This window comes from Ailuropoda melanoleuca, chromosome 11 (genome assembly GCF_002007445.2).
Source record: "Ailuropoda melanoleuca isolate Jingjing chromosome 11, ASM200744v2, whole genome shotgun sequence".
Taxonomy (NCBI): Eukaryota; Metazoa; Chordata; class Mammalia; order Carnivora; family Ursidae; genus Ailuropoda; species Ailuropoda melanoleuca.
In genome coordinates this window covers 106,141,586-106,161,142 of record NC_048228.1, presented here as the reverse complement: position 1 = coordinate 106,161,142, position 19,557 = coordinate 106,141,586, and the positions used below count along the sequence as shown (strand labels likewise).

The following is a 19,557-nucleotide window of genomic DNA, read 5'->3' as shown; positions in this document are numbered from 1 at the left end:
CACCAGATTTAACAAACTCCATCGCTGAACCTGGGGCTGGACTGAGTTGGCATCTGACCCGCTCACCCACTGGCCCATCCGGCTCTTGAAGAACAATCAGGTCTTATTTTTCCTGGTGTTCTCAACCGTCCCAGGACGCTCGGTTTCCCAGGAAACGCTTGATTGAATCACTGTATTTGCCTTTCTATCTGTCTCCCATTCCATGTACCGCGCCTAGTTTTTGCCTGGCTGTTCATTCACTCAGCCGCCCCGACAGTCATCAGCTCACCAGCTGGGCGTGCCAGGCGCAGTGTTGCTGCTGACAATACAGCAGTGGTGTGGCCGCAGGGACGGAGCCAGTGCCGGCCTGGAGGCGGGGGAGGTGGACCACACAGAGGGACACAGCACTGTGAAGGGACCGCATCGGCTATCTTTCAGGATCAAGGTGAAGCTGGGGTGTGAGCAAGGGGAGAGAGGCCCAAGTCAAGGTCACTGAAGGGTTGGGAGCCAGATCCTTTAAGGTGTGGCAGGCCATAGAACAGAATTCAGATCTTATTCTAATGTCTCGAGAAGCCAAGGATGGTTTTAGGAAAAGCCCGATGTATCTGGCCCATGGTTTTTAAAGACACCTCTGGCTGCCGCATACCGTGTGGAGAGCAGCTTGGAGACGAGACGGGGGAAGCAGGGAATCACTTAAGAGACTGCTGAGTGGCCCAGGTGAGATGGGGTAGCTGTGGGATGACAGAGATGGTGCATTTGGGATGTGTTTCGGGTGATGCCTGCACTGGTTGTAGCGATGAATTGGATGTTAACTCTCCCCATTTTTTTTTTAAGATTTTATTTATGAGAGAGAGAACGAGCAGGGGGAGGGGCAGAGGGAGAAGCAGACTGCCCACTGAGCAGGGAGCCGGACTCAGGGCTGGATCCCAGGACCCTGGGATCATGACCCGAGCTGAAGGCAGACGCTTCACCGACTGAGCCCCCCAGGCGCCCCGTTATAGCGCGCACTATTAACAGCAGTTCATTTGAAGCCAAAGTCCTTAGAAGATACTGCTGTGAGAGGGTCCATGAAGCTTTGTTTCTGGTAAAGTAGGTGGGTCTCAAAGCAGGTAAGATGTGAGTGGCGTTCTAGCTGTTTGTGATGTGTCTTGCGTCCGAAGACAGCTGGTGACCTGGGCTCCCTGTCTGCTCTCCTGAGCCCGGCTTTCTCCTGATTCAGGTTCACCAACAGGGAAAAGAAACAACCCTTAGAACTAATGCTTTCCCGAGCTGCCCCTTCTGAGGTGGCCAAGCTAGTTTAAAATCTTAAATCCCAGACCGTTATTGGTTTGCTCCCCTTAGGTCTTTTGTTTCAAGAAATACCTGTTTTGTTTGCACGCTGCGTGCACATTTGTCTACACGTGACCTGTGGCTGCTTCTGCACCAGGGCCAAGGGAGTCCTTGCGAGACCTTGTGGCCTTCTGGGCCTTCCCCTCTGGCCCCTCAGGGACACGGCTAGCCCGGCCTAGATAACACACTTTGCCTAGATAACACACTTCGCACGTTCACACCGGGCTGTCTGACTCCCACTAACTGCACTTTTTTTAAAAGAGATTTTATTTGAGTGAGCGAGCCCAGGCAGGGAGCCTGGTGTGGGGCTCGAGCCCAGGACCCTGGGGCCACAACCTGAGTTAAAGGCAGACGCTTTGCCAACTGAGCCACCCAGGCGCCCCCCAACCTCCGTCTACAATGGCTCCGCCTGCTCACACATGGCCCCAGACTCCTCTTCCTACAAGTTCTGGCTGGGAGGAAAAGCAGCCACAAGGGGCTGACTAGCTCATTAGTACCCAATTTTACACGTGCTCATCAACTGGCTCCTGGACGCCTGAGGCTGCCCTCGGACTAGGCGAATGTCCTGTGGACCCCTGGACACTAGGCAGCCTTGTGCTCTATAAGCAGGTGTGGGAGTGAAGGACGAATTGACTCCGGTGTGACTGGGGGTTGCCCCTCGCAAGCTTTATTAAACCCCATCCTGTTTCTTCTTCTAGAAAGCGGGGGAGCTCCAGACTCCCGCAGCAGAGATGGGTCTGCAGGGGTCACCCAGGATGACAGCTAGCACCCCTCCCCAACTTTATTGACTTACGAGAGGGGTTAATCTCCAGCTGGTCGGGGTGGGAGAGGAGGGAGCCAGGTCTGAGGGTGGCGGCGCCAGAGCAGAGGTGCGCGCCCAGCCCTGGTTCTCGAGGCGAACGAGCTTCATCTAGCACCTGTCTCGCGCTGCGCAGACCAGCTTCGAGTCCCCATTCCAAACAAGGCCCTGCACTCATCTCCCTTTAGAACCCTCAAGGACAACACAAGTGACGAAAATTCCAGAACCCAAGGTTGCTTAGAGATAAGCTGCACATGTACTCATGTAAGTGGTCATTGAACTTGTTTTCCGGTTTTGTTTTGTTTTTTTTTAAGTTTATTTATATTTGGGGCGCCTGGCTGGCCCAGTTGGTAGTGTGCAACTCTTGATCTCAGGGTTGTGGGTTCAAGCCCCACGCTGGGTGTAGAGATTACTCAGAAATAAGATCTTAAATAAAATACTTAATGTTTATTTTTTAGTAATTTCTACACCCAACGAGGGGGATCGAACTCACAACCCCGAGATCAAGGATTTCACACTCTTCCCACTGAGCCAGCTAGGCATTGCCAGGCCTGTTTTCTTTTCTTTCTTTCTTTTTTTTTTTTTTTAAGATTTTACTTATTCTTTTATTTGACGCAGAGAGCGAGCGTGAGCGCACAAGCAGAGGCAGTGGCAGAGGGAGAGGGAGAAGCAGACTCCCGGCTGAGCAAGGAGCCAGATGCGGGGCTCGATCCCAAGACATTGGGATCGTGACCTGAGCCAAAGGCAGACGCTTAACGGCCTGAGCCCCCCAGACGTCCCTACGTGATCAGGTTTATCATGGTACACAGCTAAGGGAGAATATGCCTACTCTGTCAGCCTCTCAGATCTACGATAAAAGACGCAAAAGTGCTTATTTGAGGACTACAATCTAGGAGGACCAATTAATAAAACAGATTAAGATTCAAATCAAGATCAAAGCCTGTTGTATCTGCAAGACATCTTTAGGATTCCATGCTGTCTGGTCATTCACGTGTGTGATTTAACTATTCATTTTGAGAGGAAAGAAACAAAATTCCACGACATAGTTGCTAAGTCTTTTCACATTTTTCACATTCTAAAGGAGGTACTCCCAAGCCACTTTTCTTTATCCCAACAATCATGTGCAATATATCTATTTTCAAACAAACAAAAAAGGAAAGATGTAAAGTCCTTTCCAGAAAAAAAGCTTTTCCAATACATTTTAAAATTTTTATTAATATTTAAATTATAAACCAAATGTTAGCAACCACACACAGACATGTTTGCTGTGGACAAATCAAGATTCTGAGGGCATACGTTCAAATACCACTTCAGAATTAGCTGCAATAAATCAATACAGCTTCTCAGAAATTGTATGATTTCCTTCGGTTTACAACCCATGATGTGCGAAGTTTAATATAATATGAAATAACTTACCATCTACCCTAAAAGGAAGCTACAGAACATGGAATCGCTATTAGGATCGAATAACAACCAGACTTGAACAGCTCAGAAGTTCTTAAGAGTATAAAATATAGAAACTTTGAAAGGTAATACTGATGGTTGAGCTGTAAAACCCGTAAGAATAACAGTTCAGCCACAGGCACAGATAAACTCATTCATTCAGCTTCCCCGACGCCAAGACCAAGCAGCCCTCAGTTCAGCATTGGAAGACACAGAAAACCAAACATCCTAACGTGAAGTCATGCAAACAGTGAGAAACAAGAGTGTGCAAAAAATAAACATGCCATACTCCAACATCGTGGACTTTCCAGTTGGCTCAGCCCCCGAGGTCATCTCAGACAGCGTCCCCTTGCAGTGCCGGCCGGCCGACTCAGCTCTGAGGTCTCTCGCTGCAACAGGGAAAGTGGTCTTCGGTCCGAAACAGGACGGGCGGTTCGTAGCCGCTCTGCTGGGGCCTGCTGGAGGGCGCCTTGTTGAAGAAGGAGGGCACGGTGATTGTGTGCAGCAGTTTCCTGAAGGCGCTGGGGAACGCGCCCAGCTCGGCCTCCGCCCTGGCCACCTGCTCCTCCATCCTGGCCACGCTGGCGCCGATCATGCCCACGAAGGCCTCCAGCCGGTCGATCTTGCTGTAGACCTGCCGCATCTCGGTGGCCTTCGCGTAAATGCGAGGCACGCCCTCGCTGACGACGTGGGAGGAGTCCCCGCGCAGCATGTCCAGCATGCCCACGAACTCGTCCACTCTGGTGAGCAGGTCCTCCAGGCTGGTGTCCAGGGCCTCGACCTCAGGCCGCGCCCCGGCTCCCGGCAGCAGGCAGGCGGCGTAGCCGGCGGCGGCGCGGCGCAGCAGCGGCAGATCGCGGCCCGGCGCGCCCAGCTCTGAGCCCTCGTCCTCCCACGGCCCCGAGGCGCTGCTGTGGCTCTGGGACACGTTGCCGCTGTCCCCACTCCAGGCAGCTCCCTGGAGCTCGGCCTCCTCCTCCGCCAACCCCTCGGGCGGCGGCCCACGACCCGGGGGACGACCCTCCATGACCCGCTACTGCCGGGCTGCCCGCCTCGCTTCCGGCCACCCAGCTCTGCTTCCGGCCCCTGCGTACGCACGCACGCGCGTGCACGCCCCAGCTTCCGGCTCCCGCGCGCTCACGTACGCACGCGCGCGCCAATGCCCGCTCCAGCCCTGGACGTTCGTGCGCGCGCACGTGCTCACACTCAGAACCCTTCTTAAACTCTGAAGGTGTGGCAGAACTACGGCAGGATGCGTGCATGCTCAGTGTACCGTTTGCATGTTCACACACTCACGTAACCTTCACCCAGGTCAAAATATAGAACATGTCAAAGATCCAGGAGGAGCTTCCCACTGTCTCTGTTTCTTCTTGCCGCTTATATTGAAATGAAAGAGAAGAGAAATAAACAGAAGGAAGGTCGCTGAAACCTTACTATTCTTGATGACTTTGAACATTCTCGGCTTTTTTCCACATTTTCCCCAACACTTGGTATTGTCAATATTTTCATTTTTAGCCATTCTAGTGGATCGTAGAGTGAGTGCTATCTCGGTATGGTTTTTTTTTTTTTTTTAAAGATTTCATTTATTTTATTTGACAGAGAGACAGCCAGCGAGAGAGGGAACACAAGCAGGGGGAATGGAGAGGAAGAAGCAGGCTCATTAGCGGAAGAGCCTGATGTGGGGCTCGATCCCATAACGCCTGGATCACGCCCGGAGCCGAAGGCAGACGCTTAACTGCTGTGCCACCCAGGCGCCCCTATCTCAGTATGGTTTTAACTGGCATTTCCCTGTTGAATGGTGGGCGTCAGCAACTTTTTATGTACTTACTGGCCATGTGGATATTTCCTTTTGTGAAGTGCTGGCTCAAGTCTTGCCCAGTTAAAAAAAAAAGATTTTATTTATTAATTTCACAGACAGAGAAAGAACACGAGCAGGAGGAGCTNCTGTTGAATGGTGGGCGTCAGCAACTTTTTATGTACTTACTGGCCATGTGGATATTTCCTTTTGTGAAGTGCCGGCTCAAGTCTTGCCCAGTTAAAAAAAAAGATTTTATTTATTAATTTCACAGACAGAGAAAGAACACGAGCAGGAGGAGCCGGAGAGGGAGAAGCAGGCTCCCCGCTGAGCAGGGAGGCTGATGTGGGACTCGATCCCAGGTCCCCGGGATCATGACCTGAGCGAAGGCAGATACTTCACCGCTGAGCCACCCAGGAGGAGCCCAAAGTCTAGCCCATTTTTAAATTGAGTTATTTTTATTTATTGATCTATAGAAGTTCTCAATGCAGTTTGAATATGAGTCCTTTGTCATGTCTTCTCCAGCTCTGTGGCTTGCATTTTTACTCTTAATGGTGTCTTCTGATGAACACTTAATAATTATAATAAATTCCAATTCATCAAACCAGGAACGTTTGAAGAATGAAAGGGGACACTCAGGGCACAAGATATAAAATCTTGGGCAAACCGTATCATATAATTATTATGAACTATAAGGATCGTGAGATGATCATTGAGGATCATGTATGTCCAATGCCCACTTAGAGCAACAGGTGGAAACTGACACTCGGAGATTTGTATTCCAGTTAACCAACTTGTTCAAGGCTACAGAGCAAGTAATTGGAGGGACTAGAAGGACCTAATCCAGGGTGTGTCTGACTCCAAAACCTTTGGCATCAAATAACCTCCCTTCACGGTCATGATAATTATAATACCATCACCACTTATATCTGCTGGTGCTTCGGTATTTGCAAAACACTTTCCTGCACATCATCTCACTTACTTATCTTCCTGTTGACAGATATTGAGGCTGGGATCACCGGTCTTCATTTATGAGACTGGAGTACTGAAGCTCCAATCTGTGGCACTGTTGCAAGCAGGATCCCCCCAACGTCTGCCTAGTGGGGCACTGGCTGAACAAGGCTGGAAAGAGACTCCATCCATTCCACAATGGCATACTCTCAGTGCTCAAACATTTTTTGTTAAATGAATATTAAAGCAGCATTATACTGGGCCCCTGCTGTTTTGCAGGTCCTATAGGTGCTAGGGACCGAGACCAGAACCCATCCTTAAGGAGCCTCCATTAGGCAGAGGTGCTTATATTTTAGGAAAGGAGGCCTTCTCTCTAAAGCACTCCCTAAGGCCCTAGTTGTGTCCAGGCTGCCAGGAGGGGCTAAGGACAGAGCAGAATCAGAAGTGGCCCCTTATCTTGGGTTGCTCACAGTCTGGTGAAGATGATGCAGGCAGATTGGGTCTAAGGACCCAGAGGGGGTCCTGCAGGACCAGCCTTACACAGGATAGAAATCAAACGCAAGCCAGAGAAAGTAAAAGCAGAGTTTATTGAATAGCGTGAGTGACAGAGTTTAGCAGACAGAGTGTCTGGGAGACTCAGAAAGGAAAGGAGAGTGAGTCTCTTCCTCGCTTGGGGCTAGGGGCTTATATTGGAAAGGGATCTAGGGTACGTGTTCCTTCAGGAATCCAGAGTAAGGTTCGATCAACGGTGAGTGGCAGGTGAATAATAGGTGTTTATTCTATAAATCATCGAAGGTAGGGGTTATTGATGCCGGCGTCAGCCAAGGTTTGTTCAAAGCTAATGTCCTGGAAACATGTTTGGGATCCGACTCTTCTTAGATGTTATCAGGTGTTTGGGGCCTAGGACAAAAATTCATAGAACAATTAACTTTCTTGTTTACCCTTTGAAGTGGGAACATAGCTTCGTTGGTTTATTCAGAGGCAAAGTATAGAACATGAGTAAGTGTGGCCTAGCAGAGAAACAGTAGAGACAGAGCCTTTCTAAAATGGAGTTCCTTCAGCTCCCCTACCTCAAATAGGGACCAAAAACGTACTGACCAGAAGAACCCAAGGCAGCGAGAAAAAAAAAAAATCCCCCAGGACAACAATCTGGGAGGAAGGGGTGGGGAGGCCAGCTAGGATCCCTGGTTTTTGACTTAAGTGCCCTGTCCCAGAAAAGGCAGCCTGTGCTCTAGTTAAGAGTAGCGACCGTAGACCCGAATGGCTCAGGTTCAAATTCTGACCATAAGCACGGTTTTTAGCCAGTTTTTTCATCCGACAGGTTTGTTATGAGGTTAAATGAATTAATCTCAGCCCTTAGAGCAGTGCGTGCCTGGATAGTAAGCGCTGTAAACATCAGCCAGTCTTATTCAAATACTAGGTAGGGAGAAGTCCTTTCATTTAAAAAGATAAAAAGTAAAAGTAAAAGCCGGGGATGCCCTGACGGAGGAGGTAAGCAAGGTACCGCAGCGCTCCCAAAGGCTTATTAGAGAAGGGAGCGGGGCAGGGCGGGGGAAGCAGGTGGTGGTGGGCGTGCGCGCGCCCGCGGAAGAGTCCCCTCTGCGCGCGCGCGCCCGCCACCGAGCGGGTCCCAGGCTTGGCCGTAAGGAGGTCGGGCCATGTCGTGAAAGAGCCGCAAACACGCCCCCCGCTGGTGGTGGCTGCAAGTACCTCATGTTGGCCGGGCCGCGGTGTGGGTATCAGGCGTTGCTTCCCGTAGCGCTTCTGAAGCGGAAGGCGTAAAAGGAGGAATATTTAGGGATCGTTCGGGAGCACTGCTGTCGCACGGACGCGCGAGATAACGGTTTAGCCGTCCCCAGGGGTGCGGGCATGAGGAAGTGGCAGGGGAGATGCGGCCCTGGGAGATCGTCGAGCTGGCGGAGCCCGAGGAGGATTTCGAGCAGTTCCTGCTTCCAGTCATCAACGAGATGCGGGAGGACATCGCGGCCGTCACCCGGGAGCACGGGAGAGCCTACATGCGGAACAGGAGCAAGCTGTGGGAGGTGGACAATATGCTCATCCAAATAAAAACGCAGGTGGAGGCCTCGGAGGAGAGCGCCCTGAACCATCTGCAGAACCCCAACGATGGAGTGGAGGGCAGAAGCGGCCAAGAGGTGCGAGAAGGCCGAGGAGAAGGCCAAGGAGATCGCGAAGATGGCAGAGATGCTGGTGGAGCTGGTGCGGCGGATAGAGAGAAGCGAGTCGTCCTGAAGGAGCGCGGGCGGTAAGGCGGGAGGCGGGCGGGGCCGGGTGCGGGGCCGGGCCGGGCCGTTGCCGTAGCCGGATTTAGTGGCTTCCTGGGTGGTCGTCCTGTTGTAGGCGTGAAGGTGAAGCGTCAAGCTCACAGCGTCAGAAATTGCAGTGGGAGCACAGTTGAGGTTGAAGCTGAGAGGAAGATGAGGCCGTGCTGGGTTGGACAGTTGCCAGGAGATACTGAGTTTTGTGGCTCTTCCCGCCCCCGCTGGCATTAGAGAAAAATCAAAATAACTTCGGGTGTCTTTGTGAAACTGAGAAGTCACCTCCAAAGGGACAGTTGCTGGAGATAGAACCAAAGAGGCACTAAGGAGGGTGGCGGCGGGGGCACCAGAGAAAACTTGGCCGTAGAGCAAAATAGGCGAGGGTTGAGAACATAGGGAAAGAAACAGAAGTGTGAAGCTGTCGGCCTTGACTAGAAATTTCCGGGTTCTTCTAGAAGGCAGATGTGTCAGAGGACTCTGTCTGAAAGAAGTGTCATTCTTGTGAATGGTTAATTTTTTTTTTTAACACCAGGATGCAGAATTCTGAGACTCAGCGTCTTGATGGTAAATTTCTTCCACTTGTGCTTTAGGGTCACAGCTGATGGACGCTGGTCACCTGGTAAGGATGGGTTGACACCTTGAGGAAGCTGAAATAGTTTGTTGTTTATTCTCTTTTTGTATGTGTCTTATCCGCATGTAGCAGTCTCCCGTAGGGTCAGTGGTGGATGCACAGCAAGCCAGTAAAAGACTGACACGGAGCTTCTGCAGTGACGGAGGGTAGGCTAAGCCAGCGTCGGGCTCCCTGCCAGCGGGGAGTCTGCTTCTCGCTCTCCCTCTGACTCTCGCTCTTCCTCAAATAAATAAATAAAATCTTTAAAAAAAAAAAAAAAGTCTGTTTCTTGGTGTGACTCCACCCAGGAGAATGGGGAGCTAAGGCTCCAAGTCCCAAACTGCCTGATGGCTTACAGGGGAGGGTTTTTAAGGGCAAAATTTGGGGCAGGGGTGTCTCCTCAGCAGGTGGGTGCTGTTGATTGGAGGTGAAGTCGTGTTCACAGACGTTACTTAGATATTCTGGCCCCATGGAGGTCTGTCTGTTTGATCTCTAGAGACTTGGAATCTGAAAATGTCTTTTTTACTTTTATTTTTTAAGATTTAATTGGACAGAGAGAGAGCGCGAGCAGAAGCAGGGGAAGCTGCAGGCGGAGGGTGAAGCAGGCGCCCCGCTGTACAAGGAGCCTGATGCAGGGCTCAATCCCACAACCCTGGGATCAAGATCTGAGCCGAAGGCAGACGCTTAACTGACTAAGCCAGGCATCCCCAGAATGTCTTTATTTCTTATGTTAGAGATTTCATCAGGTACACCTGGTGTTCTGTGGTTAGGATAGTGTCCATCAGCTTCCTGTACGTACCTAAACGAGCTACTTGTCTGTGCGTAAACTAGCGGGCTCGAAGGATCAGCAAGCATTCCCGGCTCTTGGGCCTGGGTCTGCATGTTTCCTGGCCCGTCCAGCTGTGCCTGGGGAGGATAATATCGCCAGTGTTCGTCCTTCCATCTGAGTTAACAAGGTGGATACTGGCTTCAGCTGGTGACCCTGATACAGGTTTAGATTGTCCACTGTATTTTGTTCCTGAAAAATAACTATTGTATGAGAAATACTCACATAAGGGAAATGGGACTTAGTGAGGAGTTGTTTCAGTGGTCACGTTTATTCTTGTCACTTTGCTGTGTTTGAAATGCTGGGCGTGGCCTTGTGTTTTGCTGTTACCCGTGTGACCTGATTGTTTTTTGGACCTTCAGAACATGTGTAGTCTTGGGGCCAGAATCTTCTATCTGTGGAGATGCATGGAAGGCACTGCTTGTGGTGACCGGTGTAGGGGTGAGACTGCTGTGGGGAGCGCTGGGGAGAACTAGAAGGCAGTGGGAGATGGAAGATGGTGGGGTGTGTATTCTGCAACTTCGGTTTTGTGCGACACAGGAGGAGAGCTGTGTCTTGTGGCATAGCACCGGTGTCTGTGGTGTCACCTGGCAGGTGAGTTTATTTAGACAACCTTGCTGGCCCCAAATGACAAAGAAGTTTGGATAGAGAATGATGGAGTACCCCTCACTGTCGTAGTGCCCGCACATGGCACAGGAGTTTCAGAGATGACATCAAAGAGACAGCCTCCAAGGAGCCGGGGGGGATGCTGGAGAAAGGAAAAGGCGTCATCAGGGCCCATGAAGTCCCTTCTAGTCTATCAGGGTAGACCTGACCAGGATTTGAGGTCAAAGTCAGACATGTGATAAGTAAGCGTTCATTTGCCTTGAAAACCAAAGATCTGTAGAAAACCTTTCAAATCAAGGTGTTGTGCAGATGACCAAAGGCCCTGTGTGTGTGAATACATTTCTTTTGAAATGGACTCTCTTCTTTCAGCACTGCCATCAGCAGGTGGGACCCAGCTGTTTGAAGTCTGGGGTTCTCTGTGAGCCCAGAACTGGGAGGGAGAATTGCTATGGCAGGTGCTGTGGGGATAGGATGACAGAACCCTCAGCTCTTAACAGAGACGAACTGCAGGCCGTCGTTGGGTCTCAGCCCCTGCTTCTCAGCGGCTGCAGTGAGTGTAGTCTCTCAGTTGGTGGGAGTATAACAAGCTTCCTGTCCGGTCCAGGGCACCAGGAAGGTGAAGGAAAGGCCTGGGTCAAGAAGGGCTGGGACCAGGGGCGCCTGGGTGGCACAGCGGTTAAGCGTCTGCCTTCGGCTCAGGGCGTGATCCCGGTGTTATGGGATCGAGCCCCACATCAGGCTCCTCCGCTATGAGTCTGCTTCTTCCTCTCCCACTCCCCCTGCTTGTGTTCCCTCTCTCGCTGGCTGTCTCTATCTCTGTCGAATAAATAAATAAAATCTTTAAAAAAAANAAGAAGGGCTGGGACCAGTCATGGCACTGCGCTGTGCTTGAGTATCTTGTGGGAGCACGAGGAGGGGCTCAGCACTGCATGGAGGCGACTGGAAAGCTCTTCAGAGTGAACGACTTGCCCCTGAGTGCGGCTTACAGCCTCAGAGTAGAAACCAGTCGGGGCACCGGAAGCTCGGGGAACCACGTTCCCCGCAGCCCTGGGGCGACTTTGGGGGGCACTGTGGGAGCCAGGGGAGAGGGGCAAGCAGACGAGAGGGGCTTCATCAGGGAGTTAATTCACCTGCATCAGCCTGTGGCTGATGGATGCCCAAAGCCACAAGACAGGCAGGGTGCAGTTTCCGGAATCGCTAAGTGTGATTTGATCAGAGCAAACCCATGTTCATGACAATAAGCCGAGATACATGTCTTGGATGAATGTGTACTTTTGTCATAAAGCACCCGGGCACAAAGATAGTCCTTTACAGAGGCTGTTTCTGTCTGTGGAACCCTTGTCCATGCTTCTGCCCTTCTGAGTTCTTCAGGGGGAACAGAAGTAGTGCTGGGAGCCCTTGAGACCCAGTGTCCGTGGTCACGTCTGTAGTGTGGGAGGCTTACACTGCCTGCGGTCTGTGCATCGGTGGGACTTGGGTGAAGGCAAGAATATGGGGGCTGGTGCAGACGGAAGTTGAGAGCCTGGCCTGGAGCAGGGGAGTAGAGACCCACTAGGCTTTCCTGGGGTCAAGACTTGGTGTCTCTGTGTCCGTCAACCTAAGTTAAACTGTGCTAACACTTCACCCCGAAGTCTTTGTGGCTCACAGCCCACAAAGTTTATTTCTCATTCCTGTCAATGTACATCGCAGGGTTGTTCCGTGTTCTCTCAATTCGAGGAGCTGGCTGAAGGAGCACCCCCTCTTTGAGATATTGTGGGCCTTGATTCAGGAAACTTATAAGTTGCTTCACTGATTTAAAAACAGATGTGTTGGGGGGCACCTGGGTGGCACAGCGGTTAAGCGTCTGCCTTCGGCTCAGGGCGTGATCCCGGCGTTATGGGATCGAGCCCCACATCAGGCTCCTCCGCTATGAGCCTGCTTCTTCCTCTCCCACTCCCCCTGCTTGTGTTCCCTCTCTCGCTGGCTGTCTCTATCTCTGTCGAATAAATAAATAAAATCTTTAAAAAAAAAAATAAAATAAAAACAGATGTGTTGGGGTGAAAAACTTGTTATACCCCCGTGTGTGTGTGTGTGCGCGCGCGCATGCGCCATATGGATGTATACAGTGTATGCATCGGTTTTCCCCTTGATTAACTGACGGTAGATTATATTCCTCCATTAGGGTGCGTTTCTTCTCTTCATTATCCCAGGGCTTGATGCTAAGCCTCCTTCATGGTCAAAGCCTTAAGAGTCTCCTGAGTCATCTTGGACCCTTGGCTCTAACGCGAGCGCCGTGGTGACAAGCCGGTGTCTTCGCTCGTGTTTGTGATGCGGTGGAACGGAGAGGCATGCGGGGCTTTGTGTGGATCTCCTACTTGGACTCATGAATTTTCCCCTAATTGGATTATGTATCTGTGGAATTGAAACAACTTCCAGGGCAGCTAGAAAATTTGAATTGCCTTCTGCCAGCAGCTCTGAAATCATTTGTCATGGATGAGCCCGTCGTGCCCAAACCCCCCTTGCTGTGGAGTCTGAAATTCTGTGTTCTCTTCCAGAAGGCTTGGGAAATTCTCCAGCCGCCACTTGTGTCAGCTGGCTTGTGACGCCTGAGTCTTCCTTCCTGGTTTGTTGCAATACGATACAAACCAATACTTTCGTTTCTCTGAGAACAGGTGAGTGCCTGACACCCACAGAGCTCGCTCTGCCGCTGTTCGAATGTCTGCTTACAGGCTGCCGAACCAGAGAGGCCCTCTTATGCTCTCTCTTTAAAACAGCACTGCCCTCCTTGCTACTCTCTATGCTCCTTTTTCTTCTCATTACCTGCCATGTGATTATGAATTTGTGTACTGTCTGACCTCTCCGTGTGGAAGGTCAACCCCTTGAGGGCAGGAAGTTTGTTTACTGCTAAATTCCCAGCACAAAGACCAATCCTTGGCTGCCAGCGTGGTTGGTGCTTAATACTCATTGAATGAATGAGTATCAATTCAGTATGTAAATTAAATTTGATTGTGGGGCGCATGGGTGGCTTGGTTGGTTGAGCGCCCAACTCTTGGTTTCAGCTCAGGTCATGATCTCAGGGTCGTGAGATTGAGCCCCATGCTGGGCTCTGCTTGAGATTCCCTCTCCCTTTCTCTCAAAAATAATAAATCTTTAAAAAAATTTGTGTCTGCTTACCAGTGCAGATAACTCAAACCGAAGTGTCCTTCTTGATTCCTCCCTCCTCAGCAACCCCTTCCTCCCTCCCTACTGTCACTGACACACGTTGATTATTTATAGGACCAGAATGTACCTTGGATGCATCCACCCCCTCCCACTGCCCTAGGCCACTAGCACACTGCTCTCCAAACTGCCCCCTGCTGTGACTTTACTGCCAGTCCTGCTCCTTCACATCCGGGCTGACAAGCATTTAAAAAAATTTTGTTTTGCAGGGACGCCTGGGTGGCTCAGGGGGCAGACTGGCACAGGGATCAGAGGCTGATCAGGGAAAAGTTTTCCATGCAGGAGAGGGGGTGCCAGCAGCTGGAGAAAAATATGAAAAAAGAGAATGCCAGAACGAACTCTGTGGTATTGGATTGAAATCGGAGGTCTCCGTGTGAACTTGCGGTTCCATGTATATATTATACAAATATATAGAACCGTAGATGTGCGTATGTACATTTATGTACACACTTCCATTCTCAAGTTCTGCCTGTTGGAAGTGGCCGGAAGCAGTGACACCTCAGTAGTAATGAGCACACCTGGCTCTCTGATCTTGGCTGCTGCTTTTTTTAAGATTCATTTTACTTATTTTATTTATTTTAAAAAGATTTGAGAGAGTGTGTACGAGAGAGCACAAGTCGGGGAGAGGCAGAGGGAGAAGCAGACTTCTCACTAAGCAGGGAGCCCGATACGGGACTCCATTCCAGGACTCTGGGATCACGACCTGAGCCGGAAGAAGACGCTTAACCGACTGAGCCACCCAGGTGCCCGAATAAATAAAATCTTAAAAAATAAAAAAAGCAAAAAAAATATTTTGCGAGCGAGTGAGCGCTTTTGTGTGGGAGCACGAGTGGGGGAAGGGGCAGAGGAAGAGGGACAAGCGACTCTGGTGAGAGCAGAGGCCCCCTTAGATCAAAACGTGAGCAGAGGTCAGACTGAACCCACTGAGCCACCCAGGTGCCCGTCGTGCCTCCTGTCATTCATTTCTTCTATAAGTGTGTTACTGTGTTTTACAGCCTTTGTGGCAAAAAACAAACACCCAAAAACCAAAAAAACCCAAACCTAGTATCTGCATTAAAGAGATGTGACTTGAAAACATGTTTGGAGAGATGGAGGGGCCGGGGTTGGACGAGTGGCTGGCTGACCGTCTGGGCGGAGGGACTTGCCACCCGCGGGCCTCCGTGGGTCCGTTTTGTATCCCGTGCAGGGTGAGCTCCCTCGGTGCAGAAGCAGGGCCGGGCCCGCCCTACCGCCCTACCCGCTGGCCCGTGTCCTTTCCCCTTAGTGACAAGTCAGGGGGCTCGTTGTGTTGGGGGTGGGGCTCTGAGGGGTCCGGAAATAATCCAAGGCGGCCAGACCGGGAGCGTTTCACAAGCATTTTACTGCTGGCAGGGGCGGCGGCGCCCAGGGTTCTGGAAGCCAGGGGCCGCCCCCTGCTCCCCCCCCCCGCGTCTCCGGGCCTGCAGGGCGTCAGGGCGACCCCGTCCGCTCGAAGTAGTTGTGGCAGGCGGCCGTGAGCGCGGCCACAAACACGATGAACTCGCTGAACTCCACCTCGGCGTCCCCGTTGGCGTCCAGGTCCTTGAGCAGTTTGTCCACGGCGTCCCTGTCCCTTTTAGTCTAGAGATAGAGGCCCGGGGTCAGCTGCCGTTGGTGGGGGGACGGGGGCGGTCACGGGGATCCGGGAGGTTGTGAGCCGCGCACACCCGCAGTCGGGATTAGGGCGAGTCGGGCTGGCGAGGTGCGGCTCGGGGCAGCGTGTGTCTCACGGGCGAGTCTGGAAGGGGGCGTCTTTGGACTGTTCGGGTGCTTTAGAAGGGGGACCGCCCCCAGGACGCGCCGCCAGCTCGGCGGGGACACCTCACGAGCTCGCGTTTGGGTCCCGCACGGCGCACCCGCCGGGCCTCGGGTCCTCACCGAGAGAGGAAATCCGGGGCCGCGGCCAGGCCCGGAGCAGGGCGGGGGGGGGTGTTGGGCGGGGGTGCCGAGCCCCGGGCCGTCTGTGGGGGTCGCCCCCGTGCCGGTGCAGAGGTGTCCCTGCGGCCCAGTACGCCGCAGCCACCCGCACTGGGGCTCGTGCGGTTCGCAGCCAGCAGCCCCCCCAGGACTGCAGCTCCGACTGCACCAGGGGCTGGGGGACGGCGGCCCTCGGGGAAATCTCGGGATCAGCCACAGGTTTTCAAATTGTGTTCCCGGACCACCTGCCTTTGCCCCTCCGGCAGCCCCCAACCTTTGGGCTCAAAATCCGCTGCACCCCGCCCCCCGTTTAGACTCAAATTTGGCTGGTTATCAGAACATCTGCACCCACGACCAATTCCCCACCCCGGGCAGGGGCGTTCAGTGAGCTTGCGGTTTGAGACTGTTTGCGGTGGTATTAAGCTCAAAAAGAAATTAAATCGCATATTTAGAATTTCATGCACATCAGCTTTGAGCTTTTGAATGGGGAAAAGGCTGAAGGAAGAGGGAGAGTGTGTTGGGGGGTATTTCTTGTCTCCACAATTCTGTAGTTTTACATTTTCTACCACAAACACGTTTACAATAGACAAAAACAAATGAACTTCATTTAAAAATCTGTATCCTCACTGCCTTTACATACTGAAGGGCTCAGTGTGTTTGAAAGGAAGATTGAAAATTTTAGGCTAACGTTTTCAAGAATCAGCCCGGGGTAGACCCATTCGAGGGCAGGTAGATGGGGTTTGGTGGGGCCAGAGGGAGGCAAGAGGGGGAGGGGAGGAGTGTGAAAGAAGGGGAGCTGGAGCTGAAGAGCAGAGAGGAAGAGGACGGTAAGGAAAGGGGAAGGAAGAGGAGGGGAAGGAGAGAGGGAGAGGGGAAAGGAGGGGGGAAGGGAGAAGGGGGGTAGAAAGGGAGGAAGGGGGAGAGAGGAAGAAGGAGGGAAAGGAGGAGAGAGGATGGGAGGGGAAAGAGGAGAGGGAGGGGAGGAGGGAGAGAAGAAGGGGAGGGAAGAGGGGAAAGTGAAAGGGAGGAGGGAGGGGGCAGAAGAGGCAGCTGGAGGGTGAAGAACAGAAGAGCGTCCTGGGGGAGGAGGACAGGGAGGAGAGCAGGAGGAGGGGAGGCAGTGGAGGGTGTGCCCTCTGTTTTGAGGTCCCTGAGGAGGCCTCCCTTGGGCAGATCCAGGCCCAGGGGCTCCGGGCAGAGAAGTGCCAAAGTGGGATCTCCTCCCATCTGCACCCCTCAGCCCCACTAACACCAGGCCTGGGAATGCTGGGAGGCCATGGCCAAGCAGACAGGAGAGCAGGGGTGTCTGTGGCCAGCAGCCTCAGCCTCGGAGGGGTGCAGCTGTGAGGGACCAGCAAACCCAGCTTCACAGATGACCTTGGATTCCCCCATCCCCACTGCTCAGGTTCAGGTTTGCACCCCCACCCCAGCTCTCCCACTGGGTCCCCGCAGAGACTCCAAGTCTGTGTTTCAAGGACTGAGCTGGCCACCCCTGCTCCCCGCTCCTAGAGACCTCCGCCCCTAGGACAGCAGATCCATTGCTGGGCGGGTGGCCTCCCCCTGCCAGCTCAGCCAGGCAGCCCCTTCGGCCTCCCCCGCCCTCCTTTCTCCTCCAGCTGGCCCGGGGTGCTCCCTAGCCCTCCCCGCATGCCCCCCAGGCCCTGCGCCCCCACCTGCAGGAAGCCTGGCAGCTCCTTCTCCATGAGCACCTTCAGCTCCCCTTTGGTCAAGCTCTGCTTGCTGCCCTCCACACCCGCGTAGCGGGCAAAGACGTTAATAATCATGCCCATGGCTGTCTCCAGTTCGGTCATGGTGCTGGACGCCGACCCTCCTTCCTCCTGGGTGCAGGTGTGGCCGATGGAATGAGGGAATGTCCCCCGCAGGCTTCTTGGCGCTTTTTAAGGCCCAGCCTCCTATTGACACACAGGGTGGGACCGACAGGGCTGGCCTGGCCGCACACCCTGCCCCTCCCGGAGGTGCGTTGCTCAGTTCTCCAGAAATGCACTGGCGAGACTTCCTGTCTGAAACCTTCCCCCAGCCCAGGCCTCAGTGCACCCCACTTCCCTGTGCTTCCTGTGTCCAGGGGTCATTCAGCACTGACACAACGGTCAAGGGACAGGTGGGGTCTGTGGGATATGTGGGTGCCTGGCGCGCGTTTGTTGAGGGCTGGACAGTCCTGGCCCTGCCCGTGTGGCTGTGAGGTGGGCCAGGCACCCCCGGGCCAGCGTGAGGAAGGCTGCTCGAGGGAGTGTGGGAATGACACGGTCTGGCTCCCAGGGTGCTTTGCAGAACACCTTGTGGAGGACGGACAGGCTTGCACGTCCGTCCCTCTCCCCAAACCCGCCGCAGTGAGGGGTCAGGGAGGCAGAGAGACTGCCTGCCCGGGGCCAGATGCAGGGCCGCCTCGCCCCACCCCCCCAGGCTCCCCAGAACCCCCTGCCGGCTCTCTCTGTGCCTTGCGGGGTGGCCCCAGGGGTGCTGTAAGATTTCCAGACCTGAAACGTGAATCCTGTCTCAGTTTCCTGATGGCCAGTGTTGACAACTCAGTCTAAGAACCACGGGGCCGGGCTGGGAGCAGGCTGTGGTGGAGCCCGAACTCTCTGAGCAGAGCTGCCCCTCCCTGGGTTCCCAGGGGTGGCACGGGAGGGAGGGCTGGCTGTTGCTGGGGACGCCTGCAGGGCCTGGCTGCCGAGGGAACCCCTGGACAGAGCTTGGAGGTCAGGGTGGAGGGGAGATGAAGCTAGCTACACGCAGGGGGCACAGCCCCAGCTGGCACTGTCTGGGAGCAGCGATCTTACGATAGTCCTTTCTCCTTTGGACACACTGCCTTTCCCAGGTCTCCAGCAGGGGATCATTCGGGAGCGGGGGGAAAGGTCAGCCCACCCCGCTGTGCTGGGCAAGGCCCTCTTAGGATGGGACTCCAAGTCCCCAGCAGGTGGGCGGAGCCTCCCGGAGGGCATCCCACAGCCCGGGACCTCACCAGCACAAGGCAAGGGTGTCAGAAGCTCCGTTGTGACACCTGGTGAAAAGGAAGGGTGTTCAGGGCTGTCACAACAGGGCTCATGACTGTCCCAACAGGGGGGACACTGGCTCAGATCCCAGTATAGCAGAGCTTGCCTGGATGGCCCAGGAGCAGTCAGTGGGGGTCAGAGGGCGGGAGATTACCGAGAAGAGGCCGACAAGGTTGGGGGATTCCAGCCGGCCTCCGGCAGGCCCATGACTCACCCGTCTGAGAGTGGGGGATGAGGAACTTGGGCAGGCTTCAAGGGTAGGGAGGTGACTTCCTGACTCTTGCTACAGCCGGGCTAGGCAGGCGGAAGACAGATGGGCCCAAGGATGAGGCAGGATCTCAGAGCAGGCGCGGAGCAGACTGATGAAGGGGGGAGTCCCCAGAACTCCTGGGAGAAGACCTGGCAGGGGAAAGAGCCCCTGCTGGGGGCCAGGAGGGGCTGGTGTGTGTTCTCTAGGAGAGGGCCTCTCTGGAGCCCTGGGGGGCGGCGGGGGGTGGCTTGCTAAAAGAACAGTTGCTCTCCCCCACCACCCCGGGCCAAGAAAATTTAGTGATGAGTGTGTAGGTTTTTCCCAAAGTTTTATTTTCAAACTTGTTGCAAAAGTCAAAGCAAGGCCACTCAAAGACTCTCCTGGTGGAGATCTTTGTAGGGATTTAAAAAAAAAAAATGGGGGCCCCTGGGTGGCTCAGTGGGTTAATAAGCATCTGCCTTCAGCTCAGGGCATGATCCCGGGGTCCTGTTGGCCTCCCTGCTCAGCAGGGAGTCTGCTTCTCCCTCTCCCTCCCCTTGCTCAGTCTCT

The 19,557-nt window shown here is 53.5% G+C and overlaps 3 protein-coding genes and 1 long non-coding RNA gene across 4 annotated transcripts; 1 reads left to right on the top strand and 3 right to left on the bottom strand.

Annotated features, from left to right (window-relative positions):
* Nucleotides 1-3,294: 3,294 nt before the first annotated feature.
* BLOC1S4 (biogenesis of lysosomal organelles complex 1 subunit 4) lies at nucleotides 3,295-4,646 on the bottom strand. The gene has a single exon (XM_034672152.1). The coding sequence runs from the start codon at nucleotides 4,575-4,577 to the stop codon at nucleotides 3,921-3,923; it is 657 nt and encodes a 218-aa protein (XP_034528043.1). The 5' UTR covers nucleotides 4,578-4,646; the 3' UTR covers nucleotides 3,295-3,920.
* A 2,218-nt stretch (nucleotides 4,647-6,864) lies between these two features.
* On the bottom strand, nucleotides 6,865-8,146 carry LOC117804469. Its single transcript, XR_004628941.1, has 2 exons — nucleotides 8,007-8,146; nucleotides 6,865-7,196 (listed from the first exon to the last, which is right to left on the bottom strand). It is a non-coding gene; the product is annotated as an uncharacterized LOC117804469 (long non-coding RNA).
* A 4-nt stretch (nucleotides 8,147-8,150) lies between these two features.
* LOC100464270 (MORF4 family-associated protein 1) lies at nucleotides 8,151-9,446 on the top strand. Its single transcript, XM_034672153.1, is given in 4 exon segments — nucleotides 8,151-8,437; nucleotides 8,439-8,559; nucleotides 9,105-9,136; nucleotides 9,273-9,446. Coding segments are annotated over 2 exon segments (360 nt in total). The 5' UTR covers nucleotides 8,151-8,185; the 3' UTR covers nucleotides 8,547-8,559; nucleotides 9,105-9,136; nucleotides 9,273-9,446.
* Nucleotides 9,447-15,153: 5,707 nt separating this feature from the next.
* S100P (S100 calcium binding protein P) lies at nucleotides 15,154-17,730 on the bottom strand. The gene is made up of 2 exons (XM_034672155.1): nucleotides 17,421-17,730; nucleotides 15,154-15,411 (listed from the first exon to the last, which is right to left on the bottom strand). The coding sequence occupies exons 1-2, from the start codon at nucleotides 17,556-17,558 to the stop codon at nucleotides 15,262-15,264; spliced, it is 288 nt and encodes a 95-aa protein (XP_034528046.1). The 5' UTR covers nucleotides 17,559-17,730; the 3' UTR covers nucleotides 15,154-15,261.
* Nucleotides 17,731-19,557: the final 1,827 nt, after the last annotated feature.